Source organism: Sciurus vulgaris (assembly GCF_902686455.1).
Source record: "Sciurus vulgaris genome assembly, chromosome: 17".
In the NCBI taxonomy this organism is placed as follows: domain Eukaryota; kingdom Metazoa; phylum Chordata; class Mammalia; order Rodentia; family Sciuridae; genus Sciurus; species Sciurus vulgaris.
In genome coordinates, this window is record NC_136478.1 from 56,059,631 (window position 1) to 56,080,424 (window position 20,794).

Consider the following 20,794-nt stretch of genomic DNA (forward strand, 5'->3'; position numbering starts at 1 on the left):
CTCATACAGTTCCTATATGAAAAGGGGCCAGGTTGCAAGGATCAGGAGAAAGAGATGAAAAAGGGAAAGGATGACTTTGTATAAGGGAGGAGTGGCAGGAGGAAAATAGACTCAATTCTAGCAAAAAAAAATGTTCTGACAAGCGTTTTTGAAACAAAGGATATCCAAATTAAACAACTTACAGTAAACCAATAACTGTCATCCAAACCAAACAAATTTCCAGTAAGACCATGGCTTCCAGCCATCAGATCCTTTCACCTTTATCAAGTCAATCATCATAAACACAGACTAACAGTGGGACTAACAGACAGAGGAGCACACGGGGTGGTGCACATCTGTAACCCGAGACTCCAGATGCTGAGGCAGGAGGATCTCAAGTTCAAGACCAGTCTTGGCAACGGAGCAAGTCCCTGTCTTAAACCAAAAAAATTAAAAGAGCTGGGATGTAGCTTAGTTGTCATTCAACCCTGGGTTCAGTCCCCTGTACCAAAACAAACAACAAAAACCATAAAACATTTATAAGAAATCAGATACATAGGGCATGCATGTTGTGATACAATAATAAATCATAAAAAAGATAAAAATTAAATTAAAAAACAAACCTTCTTTTTTAAAAGTGACAGATTTAAGTATAAGTATACCAGAAAGCCTAAATTCTCCCTATTGGGCACAGAAATAGAATTAGCACTTCCCATTCTTCACAAATCACAGTGTAGATTTCCTCACACCAGCCTGGATTCTCTGTGTAGCTTCCCTGTTAGCTGGCACCACAAGTTTACAGAACAGAAACCAAACAGTATAAAAACTGGTGAAATAAAGATCTAATAAATGGAGACATAGCCTGCAATTATGGACTATTCCCTTTCTGTTTTTTCTTCAAATATGCCAACAGAATTCTGTATAATTGCGTGGAATATAAATGCTGTCATTCACTCTTCACTGTTCACAGTGAAGCCCCCTCAGGAGATGTCAGTGCTGCTGAGGTTGAATTGGGCTGTCAAAAAAGGAAAGATATTCTGACTCTCAAAAAGAAGCAGGCACTGGGCACAAGGACATCCCACTGGCCTGTCATCACAGTGACTTGAGAGGCTGAGGCAGTAGGATGGCAGTTCAAGGCCAGCCTCAGCAACTAAGTGAGGTCCTCAGCAACTCAGCAAGACCATGACTTTATATTTTAAAATTACAAAAAAAAGAAGCAGTACATTAGAATGCAGGAAATGTATATGTATTTTTGAAAATTAAAACAAGCATTCTGCCAGCAAGCCAGTCCATCTCCATGAGCCTGTCCTTACCTGCAAAAGTAGCAAAAAAAAAAAGGGGGGGGGGGCAAGCTGGAGACACCTGAGCAGAACTATGTAACCCCACCCTCACTGCACTGGAGGTGCAGCCCCCTGCTCCTGTCCCTTTATGAAGTGTTAATGGCCTACAACCAGGGGTTGCTCTCTCCCTCTGAAGAGGGCCCACATCTTCCCTCAAATGTTGTTTGCTTTTTTAAAGTATCAGCAACTGGGACTGGGACAGGCATGAATTCTCTTCCTTCATGGGTGCTGAGGAGCCACTTGTCTTGAGTTGAGGTCCCCCTCTCCAGGGAGTCCTCCAGTGACATTTCTTATGGCACCCAACATGGGAACTCTCAATTTACCCAAGCACTTCTGTTTCTACCTTCGTTATGACTTATTCTTGAAGCTCCTGTACTTCCAATCTCTTCCTCTGCTTCCTCCACTTATGAAGAACAAACAGCTCAATTCACTTTAATTTCTATGGCTCCCTATTTATTTATTTATTTTTTATTTTAATAAATCTCTTTTTGGGGGGGGTGACTGGGGAACCCCTGAGCTGTATATATTCAAGTGACAATAAAGTGACTATTGACAATGTCTTTGGGATCTGGTAGGAGTCTCTGAAACCTTAAAGGAGTTTACTGATATTGTCTCTAAAAATGAAGGGAGGGGACTGAATTGTAGCTCAGTGGTAGAGCACTTCCCTAGCATGTGCGAGGTCATGGGTTCAATCCCCAGCACCATTAAAAAGTAGAATCCTCCCAGTGACTTGGGAGGCTGAGGCAGGAGGGTGGGAGTTCAAAATCAGCCTCAGCAACTTAGGTCCTAAGCAACTTAGTAAGACCCTGTATCAAAATAAAAAACAAAAAGGGCTGAGGATGTGGAAAAGCACATCTGGGTTTGATTCCTTGAACCCAAACAAAACAAAACAAAAAAAACAACAACAACAAAAAACCACAAAAACAAAAGAAGCGTCTACCTATGTTTCTCTACTGTCCGTGTGATATCTGTTTTGGTAAGAGCTGTATCTCAATCATGCTGGAGTGTAAACTACATGTGAATCTCCCCCAGGGCACAAAGGATAAAAGAAATATCTCTTAAATTCAGCTATAAGACTTAAAACAAGTAATCTGAATTTGCTCCATAGACATGAGCTATAAATAGATCTTTTTCCTTTGAAGTTTACCTAACTCTGCCCTATCCCAGAATGCCTGTCTATTGTAAGATCCTTGTTTTATTTTTGTGGCAGTGCTGGGGATGGGGTCTCACCCATGCTAGGCAAATGTTCTCCTGCTGAGCTGCACCCAGTCCTCTACAAGATCTTATGTCCTTGCCATTTTAAATTCATAATTTCTCAAGTGCACCTAGATTACTTGAGATCTCAGGATATTCTTTTCATAATGACCTCATTTTTCTTGAAGAAAATGTTTGTTAGTGATATCTGATTGGTTTACAGAATTAAAATTCTAACTGTTAAATATAACATCAAGTACTCTTCACTCCCTAAATTCCATACAGTAACATACTTAAAACATTATTGGTGTTTTCATAAATTAATAAATAAAAAATGTTAAATTACTTTGTGTCATCACTAAAAACAACATTACTAAAAGCCTCAACAAGCATAATTCTTTATAAATGGTCCAAAAGTTTCAACTACATTTTAAATAGAGCTCTATAAATAATAAAATATTTCATCTTATTAAAATGGAATAATTTATCTAAATTCAGATATTTACAAAGGTAGTTTCACAGTACAATTTTTTTAAAAAAAGGAGATAAACAGATGTAAAAAATTTAAATATTCTAGATATAAAAATATATTTAGTGAAAGAAAAAATGTTTCTAGGTAAAAAATCTTTTATATGATAAAATAAAAGCTGTAATACATATAAGTAAACAAGCGGGTCTAATAAGTGATTTAAAAATTGTAAATTAAGGGTAAATTTTAAAAAGCTTGTGTGTATATATAAGTAAACAACAGTTAAAACATTTCAAGGTTTTTCCCTAAGGTAAATATTAATCTACTGACATAAACCAAGTTCAGTCTATATGTTAAAATGACAAGTAATTCTTAAAATATTAATTTACTCAATATTACATCTGTTAAGTTTTATTCTCTAGAGCAACTAGTCTTAAAAATTGGGGGTTTGTACAACTCTGGTTAAACAGCAATGGTTATTTTTGAGAGTTGTACTACATTACAAAGTCTAAATTTTCTTTGAAAGCTAAACTTGGTTAATATAAAAGCATCAATGTAATTATGATTCAATTACTCTTCTTTATATGTTAAATGTGTTCATACCTTGCAGGTACACAAGTCTTTAAAATAACAGGTTTCAAAAAAATTTTTTATCAAGCTGTTGTTCTCCAACCTAAAGTTGTACTGGTAATTTTAAACTTATAATAATAGCAAATTTTATTGGGGATTTATTTATATCCTTTGATGTTCTGTAACTGGACCTGAACTTTATGTTGCCTTCTACTCTGGGATAAAAATGTAAATATATTTTGAAAAGTTAATGTGAGACTGATTTGTTTAAAGGTTAACATTGTGAAACATAAAAATACTTTCCCACTTTACTGTACAAAAGGAAAGTTAAAATCTCTTGGACATTAGGAAAGCAGTACTAAGAGGAAAGTTCATTGCATTGAGCTCATACTTCAAAAAAATAAAAAGTCAATAACTAAGTGACCTACATTACATGCCAAAGCGCTAGAAAAAGAAGAACAGATCAACACCAAAAATAGTAGGAGACAGGAAATAAGTAAAATCAGAGCTGAAATCAATGAAATTGAAACTAGAGAAACAATTCAATAAATTGACAAAACAAAAACAAACAAAATGAAAGACAACAAAAAGTTGGTTCTTTGAAAAAGTAAACAAAATTGATAAGCTCCTAGCCACACTAATGAAGAGAAAGAGAGAAAAAACTCAAATTACTAGAATTTGTGATGAAAAGGGAAAGATCACGACAGACACCACTGAAATACATAACATAATTAGAAGCTACTTTGAAAATCTATACTCCAACAAAATAGAAAATATCGAAGACATTGACAATTTTTTAGAGACATATGATCCTCCCAAACTGAATCAGGAAGATGTACACAATCTAAACAAATCAATTTCAAGCACCAAAATAGAAGAAGACATCAAAAACCTACCAACCAAGAAAAGCCCAGGACCACATGGATTCTCAGCAGAATTCTACAAGAGCTTTAAAGAAGAACTGATACCAATACTCCTCAAAGTATTTCAGGAAATACAAAAGGAGGGAACCCTTCCAAATTCATTCTATGAGGTTAGTATCACTCTGATACCAAAACCATACAGAGACACATCAAAGAAAGAAAACTTTAGACCAATATCCCTGATGGACATAGATGCAAAAATCCTTAACAAAATACTGGCAAATCACATACAAAAATATATTAAAAAGATAGTGCACCATGATCAAGTGGAGTTTATCCAAAGAATGCAAGGTTGATTCAACATCTGGAAATTAATAAATGTAAACACATCAATAAATAGGCTTAAAGTTAAGAATCACATGATTATTTCAATAAATGCTGAGAAAGCATTTGATAAAATACAGCACCCCTTTATGCTTAAAACACTATAAAAAATAGGAATAATAGGAACACACCTCAACATTGTAAAGGCTATCTATTCTAAGCCCACAACCAACATTATTCTAAATGGAGAAAAACTGAAAGAATTCCCTCTAAAAACTGAAACATGGCAGGGATGACCTCTTTCACCACTTCTATTCAACATCATCCTTGAAACACTTGCCAGAGCAATTAGACAGACCAAAGAAATGAAAGTGGTACAAATGGGAACAGAAGAACTGAAAATGTCACTATTTGCTGATGACATAATCCTATATTTAGAAGATCCAAAAAAACTCCACTAGAAAACTTCTAGAACTAATAAATGAATTCAGCAAAGTAGCAGCATTTAAAATCAATATGTGTAAATCTAATGCATTTCTATTCATAAGTGATGAATCTTCTGAAAGAGAAATTAGGAAAACCACTCCATTCACAGTAGTCTCAAAAAAAATAAATAAATAAAATAAAATACTTGAGAATTAATCTAACAAAAGAGGTGAAAGACCTCTACAATAAAATCTACAGAACATTAAAGAAAGAAATTGAAGAAAACCTTAGAAGATGGAAAGATCTCCCATGTTCTTGGATAGGCAGAATTAATATTGTCAAAGTGGCCATTCTACCAAAGGTGCTATATAGATTCAATGCAATTCCAATTAAAAGTCAAGTGACATTCCTCATAGAAATAGAGAAAGCAATCATGAACTTCATCTGGAAGAACAAGAAAACTCAAATAGCCAAAACAATCCTGAGTAGAAAAAGTGAAACAGGAGGTATCACAATACCAGACATTAAATTATACTACAGAGCAATAGTAACAAAAACAGCATGATATTGGCACCAAAATAGACAGGCAGGCATGGTACAGAAGACACAGAGACAAAACCACATAAAGACAGTCACCTCATACTAGACAAAGGAGCCGAAAACATACAATGGAGGAAAGATAGACTGTTCAACAAATGTTGCCGGCAAAACTGGAAATCCATGTGCAGTAAAATGAAATTAAAACTCTATCTCTCACCCTGCACAAAACTCAAAATGGATCAAGGACATAGGAATTAGACCAGAGATCCTGCACCTAATAGAAGACAAAGTAGGCCTAAATATTCATCATTGTGGCTTAGGATCAGACTTCCTCAATGCACAAAAAATCAAAGAAAGAAAGAATCAATAAATGGAATGGACTCAAATTTAAAAGCTTTTTCTCAACAAAAAATACAATCAAGAATGTGAAGAGAGAGCCTACAGAGTGGAAGAAAATCTTTTCCACATGCACTTAAGATAGAGCACTTATCTCTAAAATTTATAAAGAACTTACAAAGCTTTACACCAAAAATACAAAGAACCCAATCAATGAATGGGCCAAGGAACTGGACAGACACTTTACAGGCAATTAATAAATATATGAAAAAGTGTTTAACATCTCTAGTAATTAGAGAAATGCAAATTAAAACAACTAATATTTTATCTTAATCCAATTAGAATGGCTATTATCAAGAATACAAACAATAATAGATGTTGGCAAGAATGTGGGAGAAAAGGCACACTTTTACATTGCTGGTGGAGTTGCAAATTGGTGCAGCCACTCTGGAAAGCAGTGTGGAGAATCCTCAGAAAACTTGGAATGGACCTACATTTTGACCCAGCTATCCCACTCCTCAGTTTATACCCAAAGGACTTAAAATCAGCATACTACAGTAACACAGCCACATCAATGTTTACAGCATCTCAGTTCACAATAGCTAGATTGTGGAACCAACCTAGATGCCATTCATCAGATGAATGCATAAGTAAACAGTTGCATGTATACACAATGGAATACTATTCAGCCATAAAGGAGAATAAAATTATGGCATTTGCAGGTAAATGGATGTAGTTGGAGAATATCATGCTAAGTGAAATAAGTCAATCCCAAAAAACCAAAGGTTGAATGTTTTCCCTCATAAGTGGAGAATGATATATTATGGGGGCAGGGAGGTGGTGAGTGAGAGAAGAATGGAGGAACACTAGATTATGTAGAAGGAAATGAGAGGAAGGCAGGGTATGGAAAATCATGTAATGAGACAGATATTATTACCCTATGTACATGTATGATTACATGAATGGTATGAATCTACACCATGTACAACCATAGAAAGGAAATGATGTACCCCATTTGTGTACAATAAACCAAAATGCAGTCTGTAAAAAATAAACAAATAAATAATTAAAGGAAAAATAAATACACACAGAAGATGAGAAATATATTTTTTAAAGTGGGGGCATTAATGGGTGGAAGAGATTTGCTGGGTCTGATCCTAACACATGGAAAATCCCTTGAATGCTTTATTTAGAATGAAATGCACCAAAGGAATTTATGGTGAGGAGGGGTTCATCAAGGTATAAGAAGTGAGAAGCCTAGGGGAGGTTGACTTGGTTGGGGACTCATCACTTGTGCAGTAATTCTTCTTCCTCCAGGCAGTTGGCTCCATGAGACTATTTGGAGCACTGGTATCTCTCTCTCCACCTCCTGGGAATTGCATTTGAACTTAGGGCTGTCAGAGCCAGTAAATTCCTAAGAATCACAGACTTCTCTTTGAGCAGGACGTCTGCCAAAGCAACAGAGCAATCTCAGATGGGTGAAATTGCACCAAGAGTTCCCCAAAGGACCTACCTCTGCTTCAGTGATGGCTCAGACATGCCCACAGTTCATTTCTGACTTCCACCATTTGAGGTCCATAGGGGATGGAGGGACGCTTCAATCCGCCTCAGATAATGGAGAAATGTCAAGGGAAACCTTCTTCCCACTTGCCTTTCAGCTAGGTAACTCTCCATCTGGCACAAGCACCCATACACTGGAATTCTTAGATCCTCAAAACCTGGGGGAAAACATTTTTCTGTAGTCGAGTCTGATTCAAATACAAGTTGGGGCATAGAGAGAGATGGCCCAAGGAAAGGATAATTTATAGTACCATTTTATAGTTAAACTTCCATGAACACAGTTGGTCAAACCAATTTAAGATGAAGGAAAAGAGTTGTCACTTTTATAAAAAGTATTTTCAAAATGGTATGGTTTTTTAATACCTTTGTTTTATTCATTTATTTGTTCATTTACTCATTTATTTATATGTGGTGCAAACCCAGTGCCTCACACAGAGTCACAACCCCAGGCCAAGAGATGTCACATTTAAATCCAAACTGCTATAAATGTTCTTGTACTCTGGGATTCTGCTTTCTCCATATGTACCTACCTAAATGCTATAAAAAGGCAGAGATAAAGGAAAGGACCGACTTTGACCCAAAAGTGCACTCTGGTCCGATGAAGATGTTTCACATGCTCCTCCAAAGAGTAAGTGTGATTGGGTTATTTGTACTCTTGGTGTAGAGTTTTTTGAGTTCCTTATAGATTCTGGAGATTAGTGCTCTATCCGAAGTATGAGTGGCAAAGATTTTCTCCCACTCTGTAGGCTCTTTCTTCACATTGCTGATAGTTTCCTTTGCTGAGAGAAAGATTTTTACTTTGACACTATCCCAGTTCTTGATTCTTGCTTTTATTTCTTGTGCTATGGGAGTCCTGTAGAGGAAGTCTGATCCTAAGTCGACATGTTGAAGATTTTGACCTACTTTTTCTTCTATAATATTCAGGGTCTCTGGTATGATTCCCAGGTCCTTGATACATTTTGAGTTGAGTTTGTGCATGATGAGAAATAGGGGTTTAGTTTCATTCTGGATTCATTTATATGAATTTCTGGATTTCCAATATTCCAAGTACCATTTGTTGAACAGGCAATCTTTTCTCTATTGCATATTTTTGGCACCTTTGTCTAGTATGAGAAAATTGTATTTATTTGGGTTTGTGTCTGTGTCCTCTGTTCTGTACCATTGATCTACCTGTCTATTTTGGTACCAATACCATGCCATTTTTGTTACTATTGTTTTGTAGTATAGTTGAAGTTCTGGTATTGGGATATCCCCTGCTTCACTTTTCCCACAAAGGATTGCTTTAGCTATTCTGGGTTTCTTATTTTTCCAGATGAATTTCATGATTGCTTGCTCTATTTCTTTAAGGTATGTCATAGGGATTTTAATTGGAATTGCATTGAATCTATATAGCACTTTTGGTAGTATGGCCATTTTCACAATATTAATTCTGCCTATCCAAGAACATGGGAGATCTTTCCATCTTCTAAGGTTTTCTTTAATTTCTTTCTTTAGTGTTCTGTAGTTCTCATTGTAGAGGTCTTTCACCTATTTTGTTAGATTGATTCCCAAGCATTTTTTTTTTTGAGGCTATTTTGAATGGGGTAGTTTTCCTAATTTCTCCTTCCAAAGATTCATCACTTATGTATAAGAATGCATTAGATTTATGAACATTGATCTTACATCCTGCTACTTTACTGAATTCACTTATGAGATCTAAAAGTTTTCTGGTGGAATTTCTTGGTTCCTCTAAGTATATAATCATGTCATAAGGAAATAGAATAAGATCTACAAACAATCAACAGATATATGAAAACATGTTCAACATCTCTAATAATAAGAGAAATGTAAATCAAAACCACCATAAGATTCCATCTCACCCCAATTAGAATGGTGATTATCAAGAATATAAGCAACAACAGGTGTTGGCGAGGATGTGGGGAGAAAGGTACACTCATACATTGCTGGTGGGGCTACAAATTAGTGCAGCCACTATGGAAAGCTGTGTGGAGATTCCTTAGAAAACTTGGAATGGAATCTCCATTTGATCCAGCTATCCCACTCCTTGGCCTATACCCAAAGGACTTAAGATCAGCATACTACAGAGATGTAGCCACATCAATGTTCATAGCTGCTCAATTCACAGTAGCCAGATTGTGGAACCAATCTAGATGCCCTTCAATTGATGAATGGATAAAGAAACTGTGGTATAATTATATATAATGGAATACTACTCAGCCATAAAGAGTAATAAAATTATGGCATTTGCAGGCAAATGGATGAAATTTGAGAATATCATGCTAAGTGAGATAAGCCAATCTAAAAAATCCAAAGGTGAATGATCTCCCTGATCAGTGTATGATGACTCATAGTGGGGGGTAGGGAGGAGGTAGGAATGTAGGAAAGAGGAAATGTATAGAGGGAAGAGAGGGTGGGAGGGGTGGGCGGAAGAAAAAATAACAGAATGAATCAAACACTATTATCCTTTGTAAAAGTATGACTACAAAAATGGTGTGCCTTTACTTCATGTATAAACAGAGAAACAGTATGTATCCCATTAGTGTACAATAAAAATAAATTTAAGAAAAGGAAAAAAATAAAGAGTATTATGGCTGTTTCCTTTTTTTAGAAAACCCTAATTTTTTAGCTCAGTTTTTCTATTTGCCTTTGGTGCTGTGCTCCTAAATTAATTGTTTTCTGATCATTTTTTTCAGAAATATTGTTATTTCTAACTGGAGTTTTTTCTAAATATTGGTGATGGTGGAAGTGAATTTGACCCACATGGAGGACAGGTGGCCATCTGAAACCTTGATTTCAGTGTCCATGGCTGAAAGATGCTACCCATAATTTTCCCAATTTCCCAGATCCTCCCTCTGTTTAGTTTAAGTCACATAAAAATCTGTGACAGATTTAATTTCTAAAAGGTTAAACTTGATAGACACTGTGTAATCTTTTTTTTTTTTTTTTTTGTCTCCTACCTGTGGAGATTCAGTACCTGGTAAAAAGCTACTAAATCTTTGTTTCCTATTTTATGTACATTTCTGCATGCTTATCATTTCTGCATACATGCTTGTAGCATATATTTTTTACATGGTACCAGAATTAGCTTATTGATACATAAGTGCTCATAAATTAAGAAAAGTGGATCCAAATGCCTTTAGTTTACGTAAAACTTTGATCAAAAGAGCAATTTAAATTGGTAAAAATAAAGATATCTTTGAAATTAGTAAAACACATAGTTCTAGATGGTCAGTTAATCAAAAAGTTTTAGTTTCTTAAAAATGTTTAAAGTACAACATCCGTTACTTTTAAGTATTTTTCCTTGGCAAGAATAACTAGGCTTGTCTGATATCTTGGTTTTCATGGGTAACATTCAATTCTTAAGGAAACATTTCTAAGTAAATATGTGTTAAAAGAGACATCCAATGCTCATTAAGATAATTTCCTCTGACTGTTGTTTTATTAGGAAAATCCTAAGTCTTAAAATAACGAAGATTTATACCTGTTTTAAGATCTTTTAAACAATTACTCCATAAGTGTTTAAATAAGCAACAGTTATTTTAGGTCATTACAATATAGTTGTCATCCTAGATATATGTGACTAGATATATATATACATATAAGAACTGAATGGTTGAGCTTTGTTTAAGTGCTATATAAAATTTGTAAAATTAGAGCTTATGTAGGTCTAAAGCAGGAAAGGTTACCAATACATACTGTCTTCTATGCACTGTCATTTATATATATATATACAGTTGTAGATGGACAGAATGCCATTACTTTATTTATTTTTATGTGATGCTGAGGATCAAAGCCAGTGCCTCACCCATGCTAGGCAAGTACTCAAACACCAAGCCCCAACCCTATGCACCACCATTTTAAAACCTGGCTTGTCTGGTTGCTTTGAGTCACTTTATATCTGTTGCCTATTAGTGTTTTGCATTTAGATGTACTACTCCTAAGAAAACAAGCTGAGTTTAGACAATAAACCATCACCTAGGGGATTCAAGATGGCAGAATAGAGGGTGGCTGCGTTTCGTGTTGTTCCTGGACTCAGGACTCAAGAAGAGGAGACAGAGAGAGACTTGGGACCAACTCAAAGCAGCCGGGTGAGTGTCTCCCATTGGGGAGGCGTCCCTGGTAGCCCCGAACGCAGGGAACTTTGTGAAGTAGAGCTGCCGGCGAGACGCCCCTCCCCCCGCTGGAGCAGTGAACGTGGACAACTGGGAGCATCGGAGAGGTGGCTGCTCACCACAGCACTTGGACTCGGCACAACCCACCCAGGCTCTGAAAGGCTGCCCAAAGGAGAGGGTGCTCAGTGAGCTGTTTGGACGGAAAGCAACCACCCCTGAACACAGGGGGCTGCCCAGAGGAGAAGGAGAAATACGGGCTCGGCCCGTCGCTTGGACTTGGAGCAGCTGCGCCAGGGATCCAGACGGCTATCTGGTGGAACAGCGTGGTGAGTGGTTTGGACCCAAAGCATCTGCTCCTAAACACAGGGGTGTTGTCTGGAGAAGGAGGAGGAGCACGGCGGGGTGCTTGGGCTCAAAGTGACTGCACCAGGGCTACGGGTGGCAGTCGGGACGAGGAGGTGCACAGTGAGTTCCTGAGACTCGTGACGAATGCACCGGATCTCTGGGTGACTGCCTGGTGGAGAAGGTGGTGGGTCACTTGGACTTAGAGTGACCGCAGGGAACACCAGGTGGCTGCCAGAGGAAAAGGCGTGTGGCGGGTCACTGGGACTCAGAGCGACTGTAAGGGGCTCCAGGTGGCTGCTCAGAGGAGGGGCCGCATATCCAGGCGATTAAGTGTAGAGCAGGGTCCCAGGGCCTAGGCGGCTTCTTGGTGGAAGAGCAGCACAGACAAACTGAGGGGCGGAGCAAAGGCTCCAGGACTGCAGGCAGCTTCTCTGAGGAGAGGCAGCCTAAGGAGATTCGTCTGCAAAGGGTGAGGCTTCCAGGCCCAGGACGTAGGTCCGGGTCCCTGGGAACATTGCAGAAGAAGGCTGCACAGCCCAGGCAGTAGTTGTGAATTGAACGGAACCTCTGGGAGGGGAACCGACCAGCGAGACCTTCCCACTGGGTGACTCATCCCTGTCGGGTGAGGTTCTCCCAAAAGGACGGTAAGACCAGAGACACAGGCCCAAACTGGCCTTGCATCAGCCCACATCCTACTTCCCCTTTGGATGTCCATTCATCAGCAAGTGAAGGTACCTCTGCCCACTAGCAGGGAATATACCCCACCGGAAGGCCACCACCTCTAGGGAGTCAGCTTCCTTGTGGAGCACCGCACTATCAACTTCCTCCAAGACTTCAGGCTACTGAAGGCTAAGAGGGGATATACTAGAAATCTTCAGGGATATTATAATTCAATAGAGGAAATCTGCAATATCACAGCGGTCAACTGATACCTGAACAATATGAGAAAACAAGGAAAGAAAATGCTGCAAACAAATCTAGATGTTACATCAATGAAACCCAACGAAAGCATGGCAGAAGAAATGACAGAAAGGGAGTTCAGAATGTACATAATTAAAATGATCAGGGAAGCAAATGACGAGATGCAAGAGCAAATGCAGTCATTGAATGATCGCACCAATCGACAGTTAAAAGAGCAAATACAGGAAGCAAAAGATCATTTCAATAAAGAGCTAGAGATATTGAAAAAAAAACCAAACAGAAATCCTTGAAATGAAGGAAACAATAAACCAAATTAAGAACTCCATAGAAAGCATAACCGATAGGATAGAACACCTGGAAGACAGAACCTCAGACATTGAAGATAAAATATTTAACCTTGAAAACAAAGTTGAACAAACAGAGAAGATGGTAAGAAATCATGAACAGAATCTACAAGAACTATGGGATATCATGAAAAGGCCAAATTTAAGAATTATTGGGATTGAGGAAGGCTTAGAGAAACAGACAAAAGGAATGAACAATCTATTCAATGAAATACTATCAGAAAATTTCCCAAATCTGAAGAATGAAATGGAAGATCAAGTACAAGAGGCTTATAGGACTCCAAATATACAAAATTACAACAAACCCACACCAAGGCACATTATAATGAAAATACCTAACATACAAAATAAAGACAGAATTTTAAAGGCCGCAAGAGAGAGGAATCAAATTACATTCAGGGGGAAACCAATATGGATATCAGCAGATTTTTCAATCCAGACCCTAAAAGCTACAAGGGCCTGGAACAACATTTTTCAAGCCCTGAAAGAAAATGGATGCCAAACAAGAATCTTATACCCAGCAAAACTTACCTTCAAATTTGATGATGAAATAAAATCCTTCCATGATAAACAAAAGCTAAAAGAATTTACAAAAAGAAAGCCAGCATTACAGAACATTCTCAGCAAAATATTCCACGAGGAAGAGATGAAAAACAAAGAAACAAATCAGCAATGGGAGGAACTATCCTAAAGGAATTGTCAAATAAAGGAAGAACCAAGTATCTCAAAATAAATAAATAAATAAATAAATAAATAAGTAAATAAATAAATAAATAAATAAATAAAATGAACCAAATGACCAGGAATACTAATCATATCTCAATAATAACCCTGAATATTAATGGCCTGAACTCATCAATCAAAAGACATAGACGGGCAGATTGGATCAAAAAGAAAGATCCAACAATATGTTGCCTGCAAGAGACTCACCTCATAGAAAGAGATACCCATAGACTAAAGGTGAAAGGATGGGGAAAAACATACCATGCACATGGAATCAGCAAAAAAGCTGGGGTATCCACCCTCATTTCAGATAATGTGGACTTCAAGTCAAAACTAAGTCAGAAGGGATAAAGAAGGTCATTCCATACTGCTTAAGGGAAGCATAAATCAGCAAGACATAACAATCATAAACATCTATGCCCCAAACAGTGGCTCATCCATGTATGTCAAACAAATCCTTCTCAATTTCAGAAACCAAATAGACCATAACACAATAATACTAGGTGATTTTAACACACCTCTCTCACCACTCGACAGATCTTCCAGACAAAAATTGAACAAAGATACCATAGATCTCAATAACACAACCAATAATTTAGACTTAACGGGCATTTATAGAATATACCATCCAACCAAGAGCGAATACACTTTCTTCTCAGCAGCACATGGATCCTTCTCTAAAATAGACCATATATTATGCCACAAAGCTAATGTTAGCAAATACAAGAAGATAGAGACACTACCATGTATTCTATCACATCATAATGGATTGAAGTTAGAAATAAATGAAAGAGTAAAAAACAGAAGCTACTCCAACACCTGGAGATTAAACAATATGCTATTACATGATGAATGGATAACAGAAGATATTAGGAAGAAAATTAAAAAATTCTTAGAGGTAAATGAGAACAAAGAAACATCATATCAAAAGCTCTGCGACACTATGAAAACACTACTTAGAGGAAAATTTATTTCATGGAGCGCATTCAATAAAAGAAGTAAAAATCAACAAATAAACAACCTAACACTACAGCTCAAAGCCCTAGAAAAAGAAGAACAGAACAGCACCAAAAGTAGTAGAAGACAGGAAATAGTTAAACTCAGAGCTGAAATCAACGAAATTGAAACAAAAGAAACAATACAAAAATTGACAAAATAAATAGTTGGTTCTTTGAAAAAATAAACAAAATTGATAAACCCTTAGCCACTCTAACAAAGAGAAGATGAGAGAAAACCCAAATCACTAAAATTTGGAATGAACAAGGAAATATCACAACAGACACGATTGAAATACATAACATAATTAGAAGCTATTTTGAAAATCTATATTCCAACAAAATAGAAAATTTCGAAGACATCAACAGGTTTCTAGAGACATATGAATTGCCTAAACTGAACGAGGAGGACATACACAATTTAAATAGAACAATTTCAAGTAATGAAGTAGAAGAGGTCATCAAAAGCCTACCAACAAATAAAAGTCCAGGACCAGATGGGTTCTCAGCCAAGTTCTACAAAACCTTTACAGAAGAACTCATTCCAATACTTCTCAAAGTATTCCATGAAATAGAAGAGGAGGGAACCCTCACAAACTCATTCTATGAAGCCAATATTACCCTGATACCCAAACCACACAGAGACAAATCGAGGAAAGAAAATTTCAGACCGATATCATTAATGAACATTGACGCAAAAATTCTCAATAAAATTTTAGCAAATCGCATACAAAAATATATTGAAAAGATAGTGCACCACGATCAAGTGGGTTTTATCCCAGGGATGCAAGGTTGGTTCAACATCCGGAAATCAATAAATGTAATTCACCATATCAATTGACTTAAAGTCAAGAATCACATGATTATTTCAATAGATGCAGAAAAAGCATTTGATAAAACGCAGCACCCCTTCATGCTCAAAACACTAGAAAAAATAGGGATGGTGGGAACTTTCCTTAACATTGTAAAGGCCATCTATGCTAAGCCCATGGCTAATATCATTCTAAATGGTGAAAAACTGAAAGCATTCCCCCTAAAAACTGGAACAAGACAAGGGATGCCCTCTTTCACCACTCCTATTCAATATCGTTCTTGAGACTCTAGCCAGAGCAATTAGACAGACCAAGGAAATTAAAGGAATACGTATAGGAAAAGAAAAACTCAAACTATCCCTATTTGCAGATGATATGATTATATACTTAGAGGAACCAGGAAATTCCACCAGAAAACTTTTAGAACTCATAAGTGAATTCAGTAAAGTAGCAGGTTACAAGATCAATGCTCATAAATCCAATGCATTTTTATACCTAAGTGATGAATCCTCAGAAAGAGAAATTATGAAAACTACCCCATTCACAATAGCATCGAAAAAAATAAAATACTTGGGAATCAATCTCACAAAAGAGGTGAAAGACCTCTACAATGAGAACTACAGAACACTAAAGAAAGAAATTAAAGAACACCTTAGAAGATGGAAAGATCTCCCATGTTCTTGGATAGGCAGAATTAATATTGTCAAAATGGCCATACTAACAAAAGTGCTATACAGATTCAATGCAATCCCAATTAAAATCCCAATGATGTACCTTACAGAAATAGAGCAAGCAATCATGAAATTCATCTGGAAGAATAAGAAACCCAGAATAGCTAAAGCAATCCTTCACAGGAAAAATGAAGCAGGGCGGGTAAATGAATTGAAAGGTTTTCCACTGACCTTTGCTGAAGTTTGGCTGGAGTAAAGCCATTATTGTCCAAAAATTGCATGTCTTGTTAGACTTCCTTTTCCTGGTCCTTTGGCTAGAGGGAAGACTTACAGACATGACTTGTTGGTGTTCTTCCATTACTCTTTCTGGGTTGTTGACGTCTTCAGTTTTGAGTCTTGGATCTATGCTGTAAAACAAGGTCCAAGGAACTCACCAACATGGTGTCCTTTGGACCCACAGACTCCAGTCTGCCTTTTTTACTCCACCATTCACAGTCTCATCTGTGTTTTATAATAGTCAGGGCTTTTAGATTTACCTAGTGGGAAGAGCAGGAAAAATGGTCTACTTCATTGAAGCATAACTTTCCCTACTATGTTTTATTAGTAATAAAATAATTAAAAGGAAAAATCCTCAACATCTTAGTATCTTTAAAATTCTAAATCAATAAATAAAATTACACATATATATAGATTACTCTATGATGTTTAAGTACATGAATAATTGTATAATGTCCAAATGAAGGTGATCATGTTATCTCTTTCTCCTGAAATTTTTTTAATCTAAGCGCCCCCCCCCATTTTTCACTAGGCCTTGCAAATTATGTAGAAAGCCCTGTACTCTGCCTACCTTCTCCAAATGGTCCCTAGAATATTAAACCCCCTAACCTTGGAAAGGAGAACTTTCCCTGGACCTAAGAGTCAAGGTTCCCACCACATTACAGTGAGAATCCTGGAAAGTTGTGCTCAGGTTGGAACCCCAGTTTCTAGCTTGGATGTCAGGAGGGCTAGAACTCTGCCCATCCGAGTCTTCTGGAACCCCCAACCCTATCAGGCTGCAGCTTGCTATGCCATTGGCCTATTAGGGAGAAATTTGCTGCTGTCCCAAAGTATTAGATGAGTCGAGGCTTCCTCGAAGATTGTGTGATTGACTTGACAGATGTTACATGGACTCTGCTATGATGTGTGTGGGTTTGATTCCCAGTGTAGAAGTACTGAGGATGGTAGAACCTTTAAGAGGTGTAGTCTACCTGGAGGTGATTAGGCTATGGGGAAAGCATCCTGGGAAGGTATCAATGCCTGTCTTGCAGGAGCAGCTTAGGTATCATGGGACTGGGTTGGCTACCTGAACCAAGTTCAGCTCTCTGGTCTTGCTCTCTTGCTCCCTCTCTCACCATGTCACCTCTCTCTTCTGCACACACCACTAACCACTATAGTATATCCTCCATCTGTGATGTCATCCACCATGGTGAGCCAGAAGACCTCACCTAAGGCTGAGCAGATAGGGCTGCCTGATCTTGGACTTTGGACCTCCAAAACTGAGAGCTAAAATACTCTTTTCTTTATAATATACCCTGTCTCAGGCATTTTGTAGTATCAGCACAAAATGGATTAAGACAGGCTGCAAAGACCAGCAAATAGGAAGGCTCCAGGGAACTTCTCCTTTTAAGGTAGACATGGGATTGATTTTCTGGGGCACCCTGAATTGAAGAGATAGGTAAATAACTAAACCCCTCTCTCGATTAAAACTTCCTATATGAACCCAATATTTGCTTATTTAATAGTGAGAATTTGATACTTTTATACAGCATTAGGAAAGTGGAAATTCCCAAAATAAAAATAAAATAATTTAATTTCAGCAAATTAAATTTTGTTACTGGAATTTTGCAGCTTAATAAAACATCTATAATAAAGCCAATACCATTTCAAAAAACACATGCTTTCTATTTTCAGCTTCTAGGAAATTTAAGGGTGTAAGAAGTGCTATAGGGCTGGGCCCAGTGTTGCACACCTGTAATCCTAGTGGCTTGGGAGGCTGAGGCAGGAGGATCATGAGTTCAAAGTCAGCCTCAGCAACATTGAGGCACTAAACAACTGAGACCCTGTCTCTAAATAAAATGCAAAAATAGGGTTGGAAATGTGCCTAGTGGTTGCCCTGAGTTCAATCCCAATAATTGGCCCTTCAAAAAGTAAGCAATATAGTTGTCTTGTTCTGTTTCCTGTTGCTATAATAAAATGCTGTCAATTGGGTAATTTATAAGGAAAGAAGTTTATTGTAGCTCATGGTTCTGGAGTCTGGAGAATCCAAGATCACACAGCAACATCTGGTGAGGGCCACATGCTACCTCAACTCCCTGTGGAAGGTGGAAGGGCAATGGATGCATTGAGAGTAGAAAGAGCATTAGGAGCAGCCTTGCTTTGTAACAACCCACTTTCAAGGTAACAAATTCGAATGAAAACTCACCCCCACAAAACGGCACTAAGACATTCATGATGGCTCTGCCCCTGTGACCTCAACACTCCCACCTACCCCCAACCTCCCCAGCTCTAGGAGTCACTCCAGCATTGAAGAATTAAGATTCCACCACATGAACGTGGGGACTCACTCAGACCACAGCAATCATTAAAAACCTCAGCATGGCTAGATACCAGATTCTGCTCCCCAGGGTGGTCTAGATGAAGTCAGATCTGGCCGAGGGCTGGTTCGGTGTGTTCCTGAAGAAAGAGGAAGGGAGACAGCAGAGGGGCAGGGGGCAGGGGCAAGAGACAGAATTGAAGGAGAGTCACTCAGAGAAGGGAGATGGAGCCTCAGAAGAGGCTACTACCAAGCTCTGTCCCCTGCTGCCCCTCCCCCAGCCTGGGCTGGATCACAGGCTTACCTGGGCACAAATCCTGGAGATGGGGGAGGACCTGCAGTCGGGCTTCATGCCTGGGACCTTGAATGTCACCACTGCCTGATTCTGAGAGCCCTGCGACTCCAGGCAGCAGTGCTGGAAGCAGGGATAGAAGATGCAGTTGGGGACACACAGCCGGGCTGCATTCAGGGGCAGGATGGTGTCATTGTCACAACACTGCTCCAAGGGGTCATAGGTCTGGTCCCCACACCTGGGCGCTGGCTGGCACAGCCATGGGCCAGTATCTGGAAGAATCAGGGCTGAGTGAGTTTTAAGGGCCAGTGAAGGACATACCCACCCCCCAGTTGGCATCTCCTCACCCCCTGTCCTCACCTGTGATGCCTGAGCCCGAGCCCAGGAGTTCAGCAAGGAAGACAGCAGCTGAGAAGAAGGGGATGAGAATGAGAATGCTGGGCAGGGGCAGTCTGAGCACCATCCTGGGGACAGGGTGCTGTGTCTGAGCTTTGACTGCTCTTCACCGCTCAGAGTGGACTTTGAGATGGACTGTGGGGTCAGGTCCTGGGGTCTGCGCTGGCAGGTGAGGAAATGCAGGGAGGGCTCTGGGAAGAGTGAGGCATCTGACATTTGCAGGTGAGCAGAGCGGATGCAGGGAAGTCAGGGAAGACAGAGGGGTAATTACCAGGTGGGAAGCTGAGAACTGAATACAGAAGAGAGAACTGAGTTCGAGGTTCAGAGGTACAAAGGGTGAGATAAGGCTTAGGCTCAACTTAAGGCTGGAGTCTCCTTACCAAAGATTCTGAGCATCATGGTTCTGGTTAGGCTGCAGAGCAGAGGGAGGCAGAGAAGTAGAACAGCTATCTGGAACCTTGGACTGTGGCTAATATCAGGGTATGGATACACCTGTGGAGGAATCTAAAGAGGGGCCCTCCCATGTTGTATTACAACAGAGGAAGTGTTGCTAGGGAGGGTTGGGCACAAGGGATATGCATGTAGGAAAAACCCACATATGAAACCACATATCAGTTTTCAAATTGGCTGCCACATGCTACCCTGGGAACTTTTTCAAAATTGTGACTCTGGCAAGTGCCTTTCTCTTCAATGCTGCCAGGGGAAACCCAGTTTTGTGTGCAAACCACCCACAACAACCAGCTGTTTCTAGGCTTCCCATACTGCTCACCCTGGAAGTTTCAAGGACTCCTTTTACCTGCAACTCAGTCCACTTCTCCCTCTGAACTGTAGAGAATTCTTCAGGTATTTGGGAGGAATTATGAAGTTTTAGCATAGAGCAGAGAAAAAGCAGAGGCTAGGGAGAGCAAAAAAGGAACAGAGCTCTGGGATAAGACTCACAGAGGGAAGGGCAGCACTTCCATTTGTTTACACAATTCTTTATCCTAAAATTGCCTCATCTGTTTCTTTCT

At 38.8% G+C, this 20,794-nt stretch overlaps 2 protein-coding genes across 15 annotated transcripts in view; one reads left to right on the forward strand and one right to left on the reverse strand.

Moving 5' to 3' along the window:
- LOC306647871 (insulin growth factor-like family member 3) overlaps positions 1-20,794 on the forward strand; it is a 465,794-nt gene that overhangs the window by 190,233 nt on the left and 254,767 nt on the right. The gene's annotated exons all lie outside the window — the stretch shown is intronic.
- LOC306647879 (insulin growth factor-like family member 4) lies at positions 7,198-20,296 on the reverse strand. Of its 11 annotated transcripts, none has more exons than XR_013760193.1 (6): positions 20,165-20,292; positions 19,749-20,073; positions 19,401-19,660; positions 19,171-19,236; positions 16,756-17,060; positions 7,198-7,435 (listed from the first exon to the last, which is right to left on the reverse strand). XR_013760193.1 is itself a non-coding variant. In XM_079117459.1 (4 exons), exons 1-4 carry the CDS (start codon positions 20,181-20,183, stop codon positions 16,882-16,884), a joined length of 372 nt encoding a protein of 123 aa, XP_078973585.1. In that variant the 5' UTR covers positions 20,184-20,293; the 3' UTR covers positions 16,729-16,881. The 11 variants fall into 11 exon arrangements, 3 of the variants coding, with proteins under 3 accessions (XP_078973585.1, XP_078973584.1, XP_078973586.1); XR_013760194.1 differs by lacking the exon at positions 7,198-7,435 and adding an exon at positions 8,050-8,138; XR_013760196.1 differs by lacking the exon at positions 7,198-7,435 and having other exon boundaries at positions 16,729-17,060; positions 19,401-19,637; positions 20,165-20,293.

What these genes read in the sequence shown, in the direction of transcription:
- LOC306647879 (XM_079117458.1), bottom strand. Translation starts at nt 19,851, where the DNA reads ATGGTGCTCAGACTGCCCCTGCCCAGCATTCTCATTCTCATCCCCTTC. An exon ending in CTCGGGCTCAGGCATCACAG is followed by an intron (nt 19,661 to 19,748) that starts GTGAGGACAGGG and finishes TGATTCTTCCAG; the next exon opens with ATACTGGCCCATGGCTGTGC. An exon ending in TCTCCAGGATTTGTGCCCAG is followed by an intron (nt 16,927 to 19,400) that starts GTAAGCCTGTGA and finishes TTTACAGCATAG; the next exon opens with ATCCAAGACTCAAAACTGAA.